We start from the raw sequence: 17001 nt of genomic DNA on the forward strand, positions 1-17001 counted from the left end.
AGTAGGAAAACAACGAGCACTTTTGAATCGTCATTTAACACTCGTACAAATATCATGTAAGCTATACATTATCATTCAGCTATTAGCTACTCGTACAAATATCATCTAAAATTTAAATTTCATCTCATACAAAAAGCCATACTCCGTCACATTTTTGAGGACAAAAAGCAAGACGAAAATAATTTTAACGCCCTTACGAGCGAATACACTGGCCTTAAGGCCTGTTTACATACAGTAGTGTTTAGTATGAGTTTATATATTTGCTACTAAATGCAAGTATTATCTCGGACGATTGACATTCAAAATATCATTGATATGTCATAGTTTTCAATTGTATGGTGGATTTAAATACAATGTCCGTGTTAAAACAACGCTATTAATTATTATTTACAAAACAAAAACTATGCCTTTCAGTTACCTTAAATGTAGTTAGGCATACCTACCTACCCCGAACTTAACGGAGTTAAAGAAAACACCGTGTAGATATAGAAGGTGTCTACAATATGTATATGTCAAAATGAAAAACACAACAAAAGTAATATATGGTAAATTTAAGTACATTTAAATTTCATCATTATTAAAATATTATTAATAATTAATTATTTCTAGCCACAATCAATTCCACGTAGTCATTGATGTCGTCTTGTGTGTAAAATGGAGACTAAGCTGGAGTAATCCTTCATAAGCAAAACGTCTTAATCAATTACATATAATTACAGCGTAAGCCTTAATGACTTCGGTAGCTTCTATGCAGCCTACATCGAACAGCAATAACAATAAAGTTAGCTACGTTAGCTTTTATAGTCTTCTCCGGAGTTTTGTTTTGGACGACTGAGAAAACATTCATTTAACACAAACTTTTTATGGTTCCGTCAGACAGAAAACAACCTTCACTAATAGGAATTCCTTCGTAACATTGCAAATGGAGGGACGTGCTGTGAAGAGGGTGTTATCCGAATCATATTTTCATTTCGGACTCAATGGATTTAGTCGGAAACCTGTCCTATATCTATTTCAGAAAATGAGCTGGTATTATAAGGAAAAGAAGATACAATAAGTTTTGCTCGGAAATACTAATTCAGTATAGATTTATCATAATATGGGTCAGTAGTATACATATGGTAAATATTTAAATTAGTCCTAAGAATGGTCAGTGTGAAATTTTAAGCCTCGCACATAAATTATATTGTAGGGATTTTATAAAATGTAAAGGTAGAAAATTTGATTCGCTCTGTATATTCCATAAAACAAGGCCGCCACTATAAATCTCCAACGATACTCCGCATCCAGCTCCCTAGGGGAAACAAACCTACAAAATAACTACATAATCGAAATCTACGGGCTATCGATCAAAATAAAACACTAAAAGGTCTCTTCTAAATTTCAACCTTTTCGCAATATGTAAAGAATAAGTAAAACCTCTTTATTGAATAAAAATCCTTATTTGTTGACGTCTAGTATGCTTCTGAGGAAAATAAATTTGTTCTGGTGGATATGGGTAGACTCCGAGCACTCGCCAACAATATTATAAGGAACCTATATACTTACTCTCCTAAGCAGTTATTGCTATACTATAGCTATTGTTTGCTTGGTCTAACATCCCGGCGTGGTTACTTCATTCATACTTAACCATAAAACAACTAAAGTTGTTATTAGGAAATGCCAACAGAAAATAGAATTCGCAAAAGGGGAATACATTCGGATTGCAAATTAGGTAGGGGTTATTGATTGTAGAATTGAATTGAAAGAGGGTCCGATTTTATTAGACAACTTTCTTATTACCTGCTGCCTGACTTAAAAGCTTACCCCTTTTTTAGGTATTGAAGAATCCTGTTACGGAATCCTTGATGAGCCTATAATAGCTCGTTTTAATCCCCGGGCCAGGAACAAAGTTCGTTAGACATAGGCCTTTTCCCGAGCTTTCTCTCGTATAGTGTTGAAGGGAAATGAATTATACAATTAAAAGTCTTGCTAACGTCAGCCGCCGCTACGACGGTGGGTTGAGGAACGGTAGCCAGAAGAACTTCATGAAAAATATATTGCTAGCTAACAGTCCTTCTATTTTTGTTTAATTTTAATGTTTATTCTTGGGTTTATCCTGCTGTAATACTATTTATAACTAAATAAACTAGAATTACACTTATCCGTATTGACCTTACATCAATGCTTCTTAATGTATATGTATGTAACACACTGTAAACAAAGGTGTTTAGAGCAATAATTTTATAAATTTTATAAAAGAGGTTATTAAATAATGTTTAAATAAATATAGACTATATGAACATAATAGCAGGTATGTGGCCTGCAATATATCAGATTCTGCGATTATGTCAGATTGATTAATTTGGAGTTACTCTACTTGTTCAAAGACCGAGAAGACAGAAAACTTTAAGTCGTGGGATTACTCCACCGGCTCCAACGTGCGCATATTATTATACATGTTTAATTGCACTGCAAGTCCTTCTTTAATAAAAGTAACAAGTACTAAACATTTAAATAAAATTCGCTAACTTTGGTTGGAATGGAACCTGCAGATAATTTAACTGGCAGGTAATGTATTCAGGGGGTGGATAAGTAATTTTGGCCCATTTAATGCTCGGAGCGAGAACTATTTTGTGATTCACAGAGACGCTACGATTCATGAGCACAATCATCTGTTAAAACATTTAAGCTGTTTAAACATTTACCCTCGCGCTGGGAATTAAATATAGAAATCCTCACGGAGAGAGCATGCCTTGTTGATCATTGATTTATTGGCAGATCGGGGCTTTGAGATATCCCGACTCGCACATTATTCACTAAAAACATCATAAAGCCACTACGGGTGCCCGGGAAGGAAATGGGAACGTATGTTATCACTGCAGAACATATTTGTTAGGTTTATGGATTTATCAATTACTTGGGAACTCACCATTTTATTCCTTCTCTAGTTGTTGGCATTATTAGTATTGAGTAAGACCTTAACGCTTTTTCTGAGTGAGTCGGCTTAATTTAATATGAAACTGATTAAAATCATATGAGTTTTATTTTTATTAGTTCGATCACCTACGAATAGGATGCGATTTCAGTGTAGCATACATTGTATCCATTTACTAACTCTTTATAGTTCTTGTTTGATCATGCGACGTATTTGAAGGTACGAGTGTCCCCCGGGCCCCCGGTACCTGAGCGTGTTGGCCCGCACCACGCAGTCGGCCTCCGTGACCGGCATCTCGTGCTGTCGAGCCAGCGCATATGCGGTGAGCTCCTCGCAGGACATCATGCCCATGATACGGCCCACCAGTTTCATGCGCACATCCGCCATATTTAGGATTGGTCTCGGATTTGGGCGAGCTGGAAAAGACGATAAGTAGTTGACGGCTACTATTCAATAAAGATTTGCTTTAGTAGGTTCTTTATTTAATACATTAGGTGCGGGAAATTAGTGGGTCATTTTTTCGACTATTGCGTTCCTTTTGTTCCGTAACACATATATTGTTTATCTAATTCATGTACAAAGCGCACAATTGACCCTAATAACTTTAACCATACATTATGCTGTGTAGTTTACGACACTCCTTATTTTATAAAATCATCTAATCAAAAAATCTCCAGCCAAGCTCATTTTCATTACTCAAACTTCGTACACCGTTCGCTATTAGTATAGTATATACGACTAAAACCACAAAGTGTAGGTGCAAAAAGTGAAACGAAATTGAATGATTTGTTCCATAAAATCACTAAAATGACGAATGTAAATTTAACGTTTTTTAATAGTGATACTATCTGGTTGCTTTTCCAACGTGCCAATCGTTAACGCACCGTAGCGCAGCGTAGTCATCTCTCTTTATCACTCTTCTATATTAGTGCGACAGTGACAGTTGCGTTTCGTTCGGTACAGTGCGTAAATGATTGGCACATTGGCACACAGGAATATGTATAGGTATCAAAAGTCTTTCTGGTAATTCTCCCACTCGGTATTAAGTATTTATATAAATGATTTAGTAACTATTATAAAATGTGTTTAACATGTGTATAAAATCCTTGTAATTAGTAAACTTGTTACTGTCTTTAGCGAAATGAAGAAATGTTTTAGCAAAATGTGGTCTATTTATTATCATTATGAGGCAAGACGGGCGAGGAAAGTTAAGAGCGGAAATGGCGCACGGTGGGCAAGTTTTGTGGCCGGGGCGGAAAGCACTTTGTGGGTACCTTTATCGCGTTGTTCGGCGATGATGAGGGCGCGGTATGCACCCGGAGTCCCCTGGCGAAGCAACAGAATCTGTAAACCACCTCGAGGCTCCATTAGAAACTCGGCATCCAACCAGGGTATCCCCAAACCCGGATCTATCGAGTCTACTACAGCTTTTATTCTTTTTAAACGCTGAAACCACAGTACATATAAATTACTTTAGTGGAAAACAATGCGAACTGACAAAAACAAAAGTTAGAAGTTTTCCATTGGACTGAAAAAAATAGAGCCGAACAAAACGGTCAGTATTTTTGTATTAATTGTAGGTATGCAATCGTTTTTAGGTTATAATGCAGCCGTAGAGCCCGTAGAACATTAACGCCAATAGAAATGGTTTATATTTTTGGAATCTTTAGCTTATGATGTGTTCATAACACTGCAAAATAGACGATTGAATTTAGTATGAAATGTTCTGGTATTGTAGTAGGTACCTGTCTAATAAATCAATATTATACGACATTCTTACACAGATTGACTAAGTCCCACAGTAAGCTCAAGAAGGCTTGTATTGTGGGTATTCAGACAACGACATATATAATATACAAATAAATAATAAATAAATACATAGAATAAAAGACACCCAAGACTCAGGAACAAATATCTGTGCTCATCACACAAATAAATGGAGGGGGTTTGGAACCCAGGACCATTGGCTTCATAGGCACTTACTACCCAGTAGACCAGATCGATCGTCAAACCTAACCTAACCTAATAGGTACTTAGTTTAAAAACTTAATAAATCTACCTACTTAATACTTCGTTTTTTTTATGTAGAGAGATTACGTCATAAATAATATTTTGAAAGCTTTTGATAACAATTATAAAGAGTGATTTCGTTTTGTCTTACCATGATCTGAAGGGTGGCTATGTAAGTCGACTAATTAATTACCTTTTACTTAATAATGTTACATTAGCCCGAAATCTCAAAAAATAAATCTGCTGTCTCATACATATCAGCAAATCATATATATGTCAATATTGTTAATGTTTTCTATGGAACATCAGGATTTTATTTTCGATATTTCGGACTCGGCTGCATAGTAAAAGTTAATATACCTACATATTCACCCCTCAGTATTGTATGAATTCTTCTGCCTTAAAGTATATTCATTCGACGAAATTAAAAACAAATGAACTAAAAACATTTTAAAACTTAGGATTTTAAAAGGAAACCCGAACAGTTGTAGTTGAATAGGTACAAAAAACTGGAAAACATATTTTGGTGTTAATCAATCTTACCTTAGCTGATAGTAACGAGAACACAATGAGCGACAACTCAGTGGTGTCAGCCCACGAGTAAAATATTTTCCACATGGCATCGATTACTTCTGTCGGCTCGAAGTGAGCGTCTCGTTCGAATTCCTCGCAAGATGTAACGTTCTTCCCCCACCTGGTTCCCGGGGGCTCCAAGACTTGCGGCACTACACCGTGGAAAACAATTTCAAATATCCAGATCCACGTAAACATTCTTGTTGCCATTCGGTCGGCAATTTCACTCCCTTGTTTACCAATGCGAGTTTATATAGCCCGGTGCAGCACAGATTCGATATCCGCGCAGATAATCCAAGGATTCAGTTACTCATATAGAAATGACTAATAGTGGTGTTATATATGGGTTCCATGTACACAGGTATTAAGGGGCGTTCGACACGAAGGTGTGTAGACGTATGAGTATAAGATTTGACATAGGTACTCGTGTGGAATATTAGTAAATACTCGTATACACTAAGCTAGATGTATCGTAGATTGTTAGCCAAGGGATGAAATGGTGTATTTCACGTTAAATTCTCTACTTTCGAATACGAGCAAAATGAGAGACATTTACACACACTCGCTTTTAAAATGAACACAGCTAAATATTATAAACTTCAGTATTTCTTGAGGGTACTTTCAGTTCACAATTTAGGTAAAAATATCGTTATTGATGGAATGGGGTCTTAATTATCAGACTGGAAATTGTACAACAAATCCATTGTAAATATTTTTTATAGCTTATCGTAAAAAAAAAAAATTAGAAAGTACAGTACTTTAGAGCAGAAACATATCATTTTCTGCACACATTTTAGAACAACATCGATTCACGTTCAGGTACCATGAGAAATGAAAAATATACTTATTGTAAAATTATACGTTTTAGAACATTAGGTGTGGTGTAGTAGGGTGGTAAAATGAAGTTTTTTTTAATAAATAAAAAGTAAAGTATATATATTTCATGAAGAAAAATGATTAATTAATCATTATTAATTGATCAAAGGGTAAAAAATATCAATAACTTGCATTTTAGGTAAAGTAGTGAATAACGTAACCGACCAATGTCAGCGCTATTGAAGTGAGATATTCAAAGATAGGCCCTCCTTGTTTATTTTCATGAAATTTAATATAATTATATATATAGATAAATTACCTATTACTAAGACTCCGCTATCCGTCTGTCACCAAGCTGTATCTCATGAACCGTGATAGTTAGACAGTTGAAATTTTCACAGATTATGTATTTCTGTTGCCGCTATAACAACAAATACTAAAAAACAGAATAGAATAAATATTTAATGGGGCTCCCATACAACAAACGCGATTTTTTTTGCCGTTTATACCCTTCGTGCGTCCAACTCGCACTTGGCCGGTTTTTATTTATACATTCTAGTAAAAAAAATATGTCGGTTGGGGCTCCAGCACTTAATGGGTTATATATCTGTACCCTAAACTGTTATTGTACTTTAACTTCATAATTTAACAAATTATTAAATAATTACATTTTTTTTTATAAAACCATCACAGTTCACATTATCAATCTTAGTCTTTGACGCATTATGTTTTTGATTGCCATACTCGACAAATATTCATTATTTTCACAACAATCACCTCGAATTACATATTTGTACGATTTAATTGGTCAACATTTGAACCACCGAACCTACAGATTAATAATACAAAATGCTTAGTCAACTTATTTAAAGCACTTTTAAGGGGCTCACTGATTAACAGTCGGCCCCTTAAGGGTGCTAAGGTTTACCTCTAGTTTGTAATAGGCCAAAGATTTTTATACTTACATTAGATTTTCAACCTTGTCATAACAATCATAAAGTCTACAAAATATATATTATTGCTGAGCGTTAAATATTGACCTTTTTTTTAACTTACAAATTCGAATGTTAAATCAATCCAAAGCAAACACATCACACATTTGTACCTTCATGTATTGTGCAATAAAGATTAAATAAATAAATAATCCACAAACTAGGAGTAAATAATTAACATGTAATGCTACAAATACAATACAATACCAATCCTCTTTATTGCAAAACCTCAAAATAAATTTACAACACACATAATACATACCTACCAATTGTATGTGTCTCTGTTTGGCCTTATGGTTGACTGGTAATTAATGCCATTGGGCATTAAGTCCACCATTTCGACATTGTTGTATATATTTTGGGCAGTAAAGTTTAAATAAATAAATACACACAGAGGTAAACAACAGGCGGCATTATCGCTAGGTACAGTAAGTATATTTAATCCACCAAACAATTAAAATATATGCCATATCAATGACATTTCGAATATCGATCCAAGATAGTCAGATGTTTAGTAGCAAATGTATATAAACTCACATCAAACACTAATCATTTTAATCAATATGGTAACAGATCCTAAGGCCACACGCTAGGGGCCTTACCTATCAGATAAAAATAAATCAATGATTATTTCCAAAATGGAGTTAATTAGAATACCGGTTTCTTTGAGAAAGTTACTTACACCTTTATAAGGCAGAGGGAATATATTTCCCACCTGATTTTGAACTTTAGGGTTCAATTTCCATAATTTCTGACACTTTAAGCCTTAAATAGGGTTAATTAACGGACTTTAATAAAAACGGTGTTGTATGAGTACGATCGTGGTGCACGGCCGATTGATATCAAAATTAGATCAAATTGAATTCAATTATAAGGTCGAATCGATGATTATTACTTACTCATATTCATTAATGACGTGAGAAGTTGCTAACAGCTCGCAATATTTTTCTCTTATGAGTTAGTAGGAAAGACAATCCTTGATGGAATGGCACGCAATCTTTCAGCTCGCCATTCTTACAAGTTTTAATTCAATCTTGTTCAGGTAAGCAGGAGTTGCGCACCTATAAATTTTGATTATCATTATAAAAGTACCGCCGTCTGGCGTGTAAGGAACCTCAAATAACAATGGAAGATTTTATTCCCTTCCGAAAAATATTTATCACCACTGCAACTGGTGCAGTTCGCGCTGGATAAGCGCAGCAAGCTCAGCGTCGTAAACCACGTCTCCCAGTAGGACTCTTCCAGTATCCTAATATGTATCTTCTCCAGAAAGATATATATTTCAGGTGTTATTTTAATTTAAGTAACAAAGGTTACCTTAGTAAGGTTAGGTAGTTAAGTAGTAAGTAATAACTATAGGTAACAACTATTATTAAAAATTAATCAACTAAGTATAATACTTATAATTTATTAATAATAAAATATGAATACATAAAACCTTAAACCACAAATGCGTTCAAAAATCACAAATTACGATTTAATAATGACATTCAAATTTCGAACATCTCTGAAAACAAATAAATTTAATTTTACTTTATTTCTAGTATCAGTCAAGGTGAAGTTTTTTCACGCAATGGCGGTTGTAACATGTGGTTCCTGAACACATCGTAGAAAGCTTATAATATGCGTGTAGATAAAGCAGTGTATGTAACTGTACATATATAATTAAGCATTAAAACATTCGTGTGATGTTTTATGGACCCGCTTTCATCTCGTTTCATCAATATTATTTTAATGCCTTCAATTTAGGTAGCATTCACATAAACTACTATAAATTTAATATTAGTAATAATAGATACCTACGTAAAACAAAATCAGGAATTTACCCACATCTGACAAAAAAAAACATTTGGTTTACGAATAGTTCGTGCAACATATAAAGCTGACGTACTACTAGTAATGTTACAGCAAATAGTGCCTGCAGTGTGCGCAGCGACGGGGGATTACATAACCACTAGTCATCATCTTAAATAATGTATGTATAAGCATAATTCAATATCTTCGCATAGCGTAGGGACTGGCGCAGCGCTGGCCTCATACCGGTTTCCATATTGTTCCACATTTTCTCAATGGATTTTTAGAGCGCTTTCTCAATATTCAATTTCATTGTTTAAACAACGAAATTGGATTGTCGGAAGAAATTCTTATGGTCGTACAAAGTGAGCTCAGCATTGCGGTGAATCAGCTTTTCAGGTCATCGCTTAAAAGTTTAATCTGTGTGTGTAGGTAGGTGTGTGTAGGATATCTGGGAACTTCGAGTGGTAGAGGAGAGGGGAGGGAGGGGAGCGCATAATTACGCCTCCGGAATCTGAATTTCTATTAAGAGCAAACAAGATTGCTAACAAGCTTGTGGGTTATTTGGTTCCTGGGGAACAAATAATCTTATTTCTGTGGTAAGCATACAACGGCTCGTGCTACCTACTGATAAATGAGTTGGTACAACATTTGATGATCTGATAACAATCCCAGTTAGTAACTACACTATAGAACGATTTAATAACGTACATTTGATATAATATCTATGTTATCTCATAATGGTTTAGTTTGATCTGATATGAGCGTAATGAGCGTCTGGCAATTCACGTTATATCTCGCTGCCTAAAAGTCTAGCTAAACTTCCAACTGTGCAGGGAACGTAACAATTGGATTTTAATTCAATTTTAACTCATCATGAAATAATCATGTTAAACAGTCCAAACTGTTTCTCGCTCGAACTTAAATCATATTGTATCAGTGGCTTCAGATACCTAACCAGGCAACGGATAGACGTAATTGACTTGCATGAGACAGCTATTGTGATTTTAGTTCTGTTTCTAATCCCAGGCAACATTCATAACTAACTATACTCTATAGCATGTCATAGTAAAGAGAATTAAAAAAAATGCTTACGTTGAGAGGCTGCTAATCAATAATAAATTAAGGCAGCTCATGAAGCTGGAGGTCCGGGGTTTGATTCCCGGTACGTCGTAATTATTTGTGTAATGTTCTTGTACTAAAGAATTTTAATACTAAAAAATACAAACGGTATAAGATCCTATTATCAAAGATACGTTTTTAGGGTTCCGTAGCCAAATGGCAAAAAACGAAACTATAAGAGCTATACTGTTCAAACTTGGTAAGTAGATGTATTCTATGAACTGCATTAAGATTTTTACACAAAAATAGAAAAAAAAACAATGAATTTTGGGGGTTCTCCATACTTAGAACTGAAACTCAAAAAAACTTTTTTCATCAAACCCATACGTGTGGGGTATCTATGGATAGGTCTTTAAAAATGATATGCCCCCCCCCCCTGTAACTTCTAAAATAACAGAATGAAAAATCTAAAAAAAATATATGATATACATTCAATCAATCATTTATTTCTGAGAATATGGTACAATGTTGGTTAGTAGAGGGTGTTAGGTCAGCATATTCTGCCGGCATGCATCGGCGTAGAAATATTCAGGTACAATAGTCTATACAAATATACAATATAATTATAAAATTTAAAAATTCAGAAACTAAATAATAACATTTTCACGTCAGCAGCTCGAACAAGGGTTATTTGCTGCTTAAAAAAAATATTATTAATTATTATTTTTATTAAAGAAATCATTTAATGAATAGTAACATTCTTCGATTAACCATGTCTTAAGATTAATATAAAATGCATGTCCAACTAAACTAGTAATAGATTTCGGCACTGTATTATAAATTTTGCTTAGCATATAATAGGAATTATTTTTAAATAGGCTCAATTTTGCTACTGGCATGTTCAGAGGTTTTTGTGTAATTGTTCGCTTATTATTGTTGTCTTTAATCAGAAACAGATCCATGTGTTTTTTGACAAAGGTACATGCCTCCAGAATGTATAAACATGTAAGCGTTAGAATCCTGTGTTGTCTAAATATAGGTCTACATGAGTCTAAAGGTTTTAAACCGAATATCGCTCTTATGCAGCGCTTTTGAGCTATAAAAACTTTAGATATGTCAGATGAGTTGCCCCCCAATACAATACCATATCTGAGAGCAGAACACACGTATCCGTAATATACTAACAATTATCATGCAAACTTCCACCGAAAATTGGTTTGAACGAGATCTAGTAAGTAGTTTTTTTTAATACGTCATAAATGGTACGGAACCCTTCATGGGCGAGTCCGACTCGCACTTGGCCGCTTTTTTAGTTTGAACGTAGAAACACCGATGGAGAAAAAAACTAGGAATTAGTAGGCAAAAATTACTTTATTATTCATATCAATAAAAATACGAAATACTTACCTACACCCGTTTTAAGGACCAGTACCCCTAGTGTAAATAAATTCTATTTCGAAACGTGACGTACGCGTTTGCGTTTAGTCTCATTTTGTATTGGATTTAGAAAGAGCGCGCCAAGCGGGACGTTTTGGAAACTCAAAATCCTATACAAAATGAGACTTAACGCAAACGCGTTCGTCACGTTATGATGTCGATCAAATTTACACTAGGGGTACTGATCATATTTAACTAATTCTAATTAAATTGTATTTAGCTGTTAATAATTATGAGTAAAATGCGCTATTATAAAATAGGTAAGTGGGGTAATAAAATTTATAGGTACGTATTTCATACGAATTTAAGCATTGAATACGTGCCAAGTTTTATTATTACGAATTTACGTCCCAAATGATTACTATACAAGTCGTGGCTACACATCGGTGAAACACGCGCGGTGAATGACCTCTCAACGACCGATAGCGATTTGACACTGGTTTTAAGCCCACGACAAGACTAGCGACGATGTTTCAGCGATGTCTGAGGTTAATAATTGTTCAAATTTAATCAAGTTTGGTATCATGATACGTTTGTTATAAGTTTGTTAAACCAAATGACATCTAAATCGGTGCAGTGGTTATTAATACCTCATACAAAATTTAACCCCCCTTTTCACACCCTTAAGGGATGTTTTTTAAGATAAAACTATCCTATGTCCTATGTCCGCATTACTCTCTATCTCTAAACCAAATTTCAATTAAATCGGTTCGGCTGTTTAAGCGTGAAGAGTAATTTTAAATAAGTTTATTTTTTATATTTTATATGTTTACTTCGGAATAGTGTCAATATGATGCTATAAATGAATTCATCCTAATTTATACGAAAACGGTACCAAACTAGGCCTAGTAGCTTAAATGATGTAGGTACATATCAAGATAACATTGAAAGGGTCCCACTCGTAAAATGTACATCTAAAATTTTGGTGGCTCCACTTCTTAAATCCATCTTTGGGTCCAAAGGACCATTCCTCCGGCCGTAGTTGTCGATTTTAGAGCTACATATTTTGACTAAGGTGTAATTTGTGAAGTTAGGGCTTGTAGAGTTCGGGCGTGTAGATGTAGAAGCTTGGCTCTACATGAGATCTGATAACTTTTTGACAGTGCGGCCATATAGAATATATGGTCTCGTCTCGTCTTGCATAAAAATGTGTTTGGTAGGATTTCACTTCTTTTTGTAAGCGATTTACTAAAAACCTGAAATACCTATGTATTTTATTATTTATAACAAGGAGTCCCTATATCTAGTTTCAGATATCTAGAATCAGAACTTGCGGAAGTCTCATACTAATTTCCTTCCCCAAGTTTAAGGGGTTGGGGAGTAAAAATTCCAAGTTTTAGATTTTTTTATTTCGTAGTTTGTGTAGGTACTAATACTTGCTTATATACACAATGTCAGCTTTTTAAGAGTCCTGAACTCTAGTATCCTAAGAATTTTATTTTGATGATCATCAGTGAGTCAGTGACGAAATCCGTTTTTTTTTTAGATATCATAAAATCTAAAGATACGTTTAATAAGACCACTATTTAATTGATATCATATCCCGAGAGTTTTGTATATCTAGTATAATCCAAACTCAAGTTAAGAGGGTTCAAAAAATGACGAAGAGTTTCGAGAAAAGGTGGGTAAGGCCCTTTCGATTCGCTTGGCTCGTCTTGGCGGGGAATTGGTAGTGCAGATATAAGAATTAATGTTCATTGGGTCCTTCTCTACCGTCACCCTGCCAGTTTTAGAATTAATTTTAACAAATGTTTGCGACTGATTTACATATTTAAATTTATTTTATTGAATCTGATGCTATCTTCCGAATTAATCGTGTACGAAAGTAACTCAAACATTATAGCGCAAATACCACAGCTAAGTATGTTTAGGGCATGATAAGGTGCTGGTTAGGTGTCAGAACGCCTAGCACGACTTGCGTTCTCGCGCGCTAGATATATGGAGTATCTAGCGCGACTTGAGGTATGGAATCGCACGCGACAGCGCAAGTCGTATATTTTAATTTTACGGTAATACTCACGGAGTTGTAAAGTATTTTTGTTCTTGATACGAACTGTGTGTTGACGGCATGAGCTGCAAGCTCCTTCTGTTCTTTATTCCTTCTGTCGACACGGCAGAAAATTATAATGTGATTAAAGACTATATAGATTTACATAACCTGGGTGGGATAACCTCGTTTAAATAAAACTTACATGTCTCGAGTATCAAGCTTGCCTTATCAAATTGCTATATACCCCGATACAAACTAATTAAGTAAGAGGAACTTTTTAGTACCTAGCAGCAAAATGAAAATTGAGTAAATTAACATAAAAATATATTCAATTGTTGTCGTCCAAAAGCCACAGAGTATTTTTTCATTTATCGTGTGGTAGGTATTTTGGCCACCCAACAGTGTGTTGCTCTGCTGATAACTCTATTAATACATATCTATCTCCTCTCGAACGAGCTGCCATCGCAATGTATTGCGCCTAGTGGTACAATTACAGACTTATCGGGGAAAAAATAATAAATAAATTAGCTGAGTATATAGAAGTAAGAATCAACGTTTTATTAACGGTAAAAAATTTTTTGAATAAAAACTACATTATAAAAGCTAAATTTATACTTTTTTCTACCTAAAGTTACTTATAACCTTTTTTACAATTTCAAAAGGTACTGAGATGACGAACTTATAATATGATTTAATTTTATTTGAAATTCTAGCGAAACAGAAATATACAAATTATCATTTTTTCGTACCCAGTACTAGTTTATTTAAAAAAAATTGCAGGAATAGACAATAAATCTAAACATTAAATTATATTTGGAATTATGGGATATTAACAACAAGTAGTAGGTAGGTACATAAGCATACGAGTATAAAACAAATCAAAAGGAAGATTTCAATTAAAACTAATATGAAATCAATTAATTAAATTAACATAATAATATAACGCGATCTCTATTTTAATTTCATCTGTAAGTAAATCACATTTAGGTACTTGACTGTACGACCTGACTTGAGTTGCCTAAGTGAGGTATGAGATTGAAAAGCTTGAATATATCACTATTGTATACAAAAAAAAACAGTAAATTTTGGGGTTTCTCCATACTTAGAACTGAAACTCAACATTTTTTTCATCAAACCCATACGTGTGGAGTACCTATTTATGGATAGGTCTTCAAAAATAATATTGAGGTTTCTAATATCATTTTTTTCTAAACTGAATAGTTTGTGCGAGAGACACTTCCAAAGTGGTAAAATGTGTCCCCCCCCTGTAACTTCTAAAATAACAGAATGATAAAACTAAAAAAAAATATGATGTCCATTACCATACAAATGTACACCGAAAATTGGTTTGAACGAAATCTAGTAAGTAGTTTATTTTTAATACGTCATAAATGGTACGGAACCCTTCATGGGCGAGTCCGACTCGCACTTGGCCGCTTTTTTTACTATAGGACCTAAATAATTAATGAAAATAGGCAAGTATCTCAGTAGACAAAAATGTCAGTCAAAATACATAAACGCGCGACTCCTCGCGACCCCGCGCCCCGTGCCCCGAACACCGCACCCCGCGCCGGTTTAATCTTTTCTGTGGGAGCGCGGGGCACGTTTTTTTTATAGTTGACTACAGCGTATCGAAATGAATCTTATAGTTGAGTGGGAGCCTATACATCAAAAGTACGCAATTATAATTTGGTATACGAAATCTTAATTCAACCATTACAGTCGACGAGTAGAAAAAATGTTTCACATGACGTTAAGAGTAGAGGAGATGACCGTTTCTCCATACAAACCTAGTCCACATTTTACTCTGGATATTGATATCATGGAAAATATTTTTACATAATTTGATTTTTTTTTAGATTTTTGAGTAGGGTCTCTAAAAATTAGGAGCGATTTCATACACATTTTAAAATGCTCTTAAATCTTATAATAATTTAAAAAATCGAAAAAATCAAACGTAAGGGCAAAAGCTGTAGTTGATATGCAACAAATTGTGCCAAAATATTTTCAATGTTCTTAATATCTAGAGAGGAAATTGAGGACTACGTTTGTATGAATAAACGATTTCTCCCGGGTCTTCCACTATCGTCTTAAGGACTATGAGTTGCCATTAAGCTTGTTGACACAACCTTGTTAAATAATGATTTATTCATTATGTTAATACCGATTGTTGTTGCTAAATCTTTCATATTCAATCATTGAACGATCTTCGAACTGAGTGGTCGCCAGTAGTAATATTAAAACTCATGTTGTATTTTGTCCAGAAATAAACGTAGATTAACCTTGTGCGTGGATCCGCCGGTACAAACGTGCGATACGCGTGTGTTTGCGATAGTGTTTGTCTGCGCCTCGCCTCGCCTTGTTGACTCTCTAGTAAACATAGACACATTTAAATATTTCAATCAAATATTCGCTTAGAAAAAAGGTTCAGATTTATACGTAAGTACTTATTTTGTTTTATATTTGGATGTATGTATTAGAAAAGTTTCGTCATGTTTCAAAAGTAAAAGTAAGAAGTCGTTTATATAACGATTTAGTAATCAAATAAATATATTGGTATTGTTGTAGCTCACATTGTTATTCGGAGTTCGATATCAATTTGAATAATTATTAAGTATTGATTTCTTTAAGGTCATCCGTAAATAATCTATCGGTTGAATATATATTTTGATTTATTTTGTCGTTTTCAATAAGTAGTTTTCATTTGTGTGCTTTTTGTAGCATATCTAACAGAGTTTATTTATTTATTTAGTAGAGCTAGAAACATTTTTAGTTGTGTTTTTCTGTGGTATAATGTGTTTATATTATTATGTACAGATTTATGTATTGATTATTTATCAGCCATCTTCACATATTTAACTTGATAGTTTGCTCAGTGGTTGTCTAATTTATTCACGGGTTAACATGTTTCGTTGCCAACCAAGTATTCGCTCATTGGCGACTGTGTTCGCACGTGTTAATTACATTTCTAAATAAATTGATAATTTATTACTCGATTTCTAAAATGAGTTGGCTACAAACTGAGTATTTAAATTAAATATTTTTTTAATTTTAGATACCATGTTAATATAAACAATATTTACGGACTCCTATCCTTATTAGCCTAGTCGGTAGTGACCCTGCCTACGAACCAGGTCCCGGGTTCGAATCCTGGTAAGGGCATTTATTTGTGTGTTTATCACAAATGTTTGGTCCCGGGTTATGGATGTTTTCTATAAGTATATATATACTGTAGCATCACTCAAGGAGAAGCTTAAAAAATTGTGGCTTTCCGATACTTTGGTTACGACTTCCTAGTTCCATTGAGTATTTCTACTTTTTTAATGTCCTTTACTTTTCTGGTTCGAATTCATATCTATTTATATTATATATTGAATATTTATTTATTTTTATTCATGTATTATTGTTAT

At 34.2% G+C, this 17001-nt stretch overlaps 2 protein-coding genes across 3 annotated transcripts in view; one reads left to right on the forward strand and one right to left on the reverse strand.

Annotated features, from left to right (window-relative positions):
- Positions 1-17001, forward strand: part of LOC133517751 (homocysteine S-methyltransferase-like) — a 76764-nt gene that overhangs the window by 23201 nt on the left and 36562 nt on the right. The window contains exon 1 of one of the 2 annotated variants that reach the window (XM_061851145.1): positions 15800-16030. The exons of the other annotated variant lie outside the window; for it this stretch is intronic. The gene's annotated coding sequence lies outside the window, so the exon portion shown is untranslated. Of the gene's footprint in view, positions 1-15799; positions 16031-17001 lie in introns of those variants that run through there. 2 annotated transcript variants of the gene reach the window in all.
- On the reverse strand, positions 3101-5752 carry LOC133518226 (uncharacterized). Its single transcript, XM_061851858.1, has 3 exons — positions 5471-5752; positions 4192-4363; positions 3101-3333 (listed from the first exon to the last, which is right to left on the reverse strand). Exons 1-3 carry the CDS (start codon positions 5708-5710, stop codon positions 3101-3103), a joined length of 645 nt encoding a protein of 214 aa, XP_061707842.1. The 5' UTR covers positions 5711-5752.

Source organism: Cydia pomonella, chromosome 5 (assembly GCF_033807575.1).
Source record: "Cydia pomonella isolate Wapato2018A chromosome 5, ilCydPomo1, whole genome shotgun sequence".
NCBI lineage: Eukaryota > Metazoa > Arthropoda > Insecta > Lepidoptera > Tortricidae > Cydia > Cydia pomonella.

Bases quoted from the DNA above. Each gene is read 5' to 3' on its own strand.
- LOC133518226 (XM_061851858.1), bottom strand. From the start codon at position 5,710: ATGGCAACAAGAATGTTTACGTGGATCTGGATATTTGAAATTGTTTTC. The intron at 4,364-5,470 runs GTAAGATTGATT...CTGTGGTTTCAG, and splicing joins TCTCGTTACTATCAGCTAAG to CGTTTAAAAAGAATAAAAGC. The intron at 3,334-4,191 runs GTACCCACAAAG...CGTCTTTTCCAG, and splicing joins CGCCGAACAACGCGATAAAG to CTCGCCCAAATCCGAGACCA.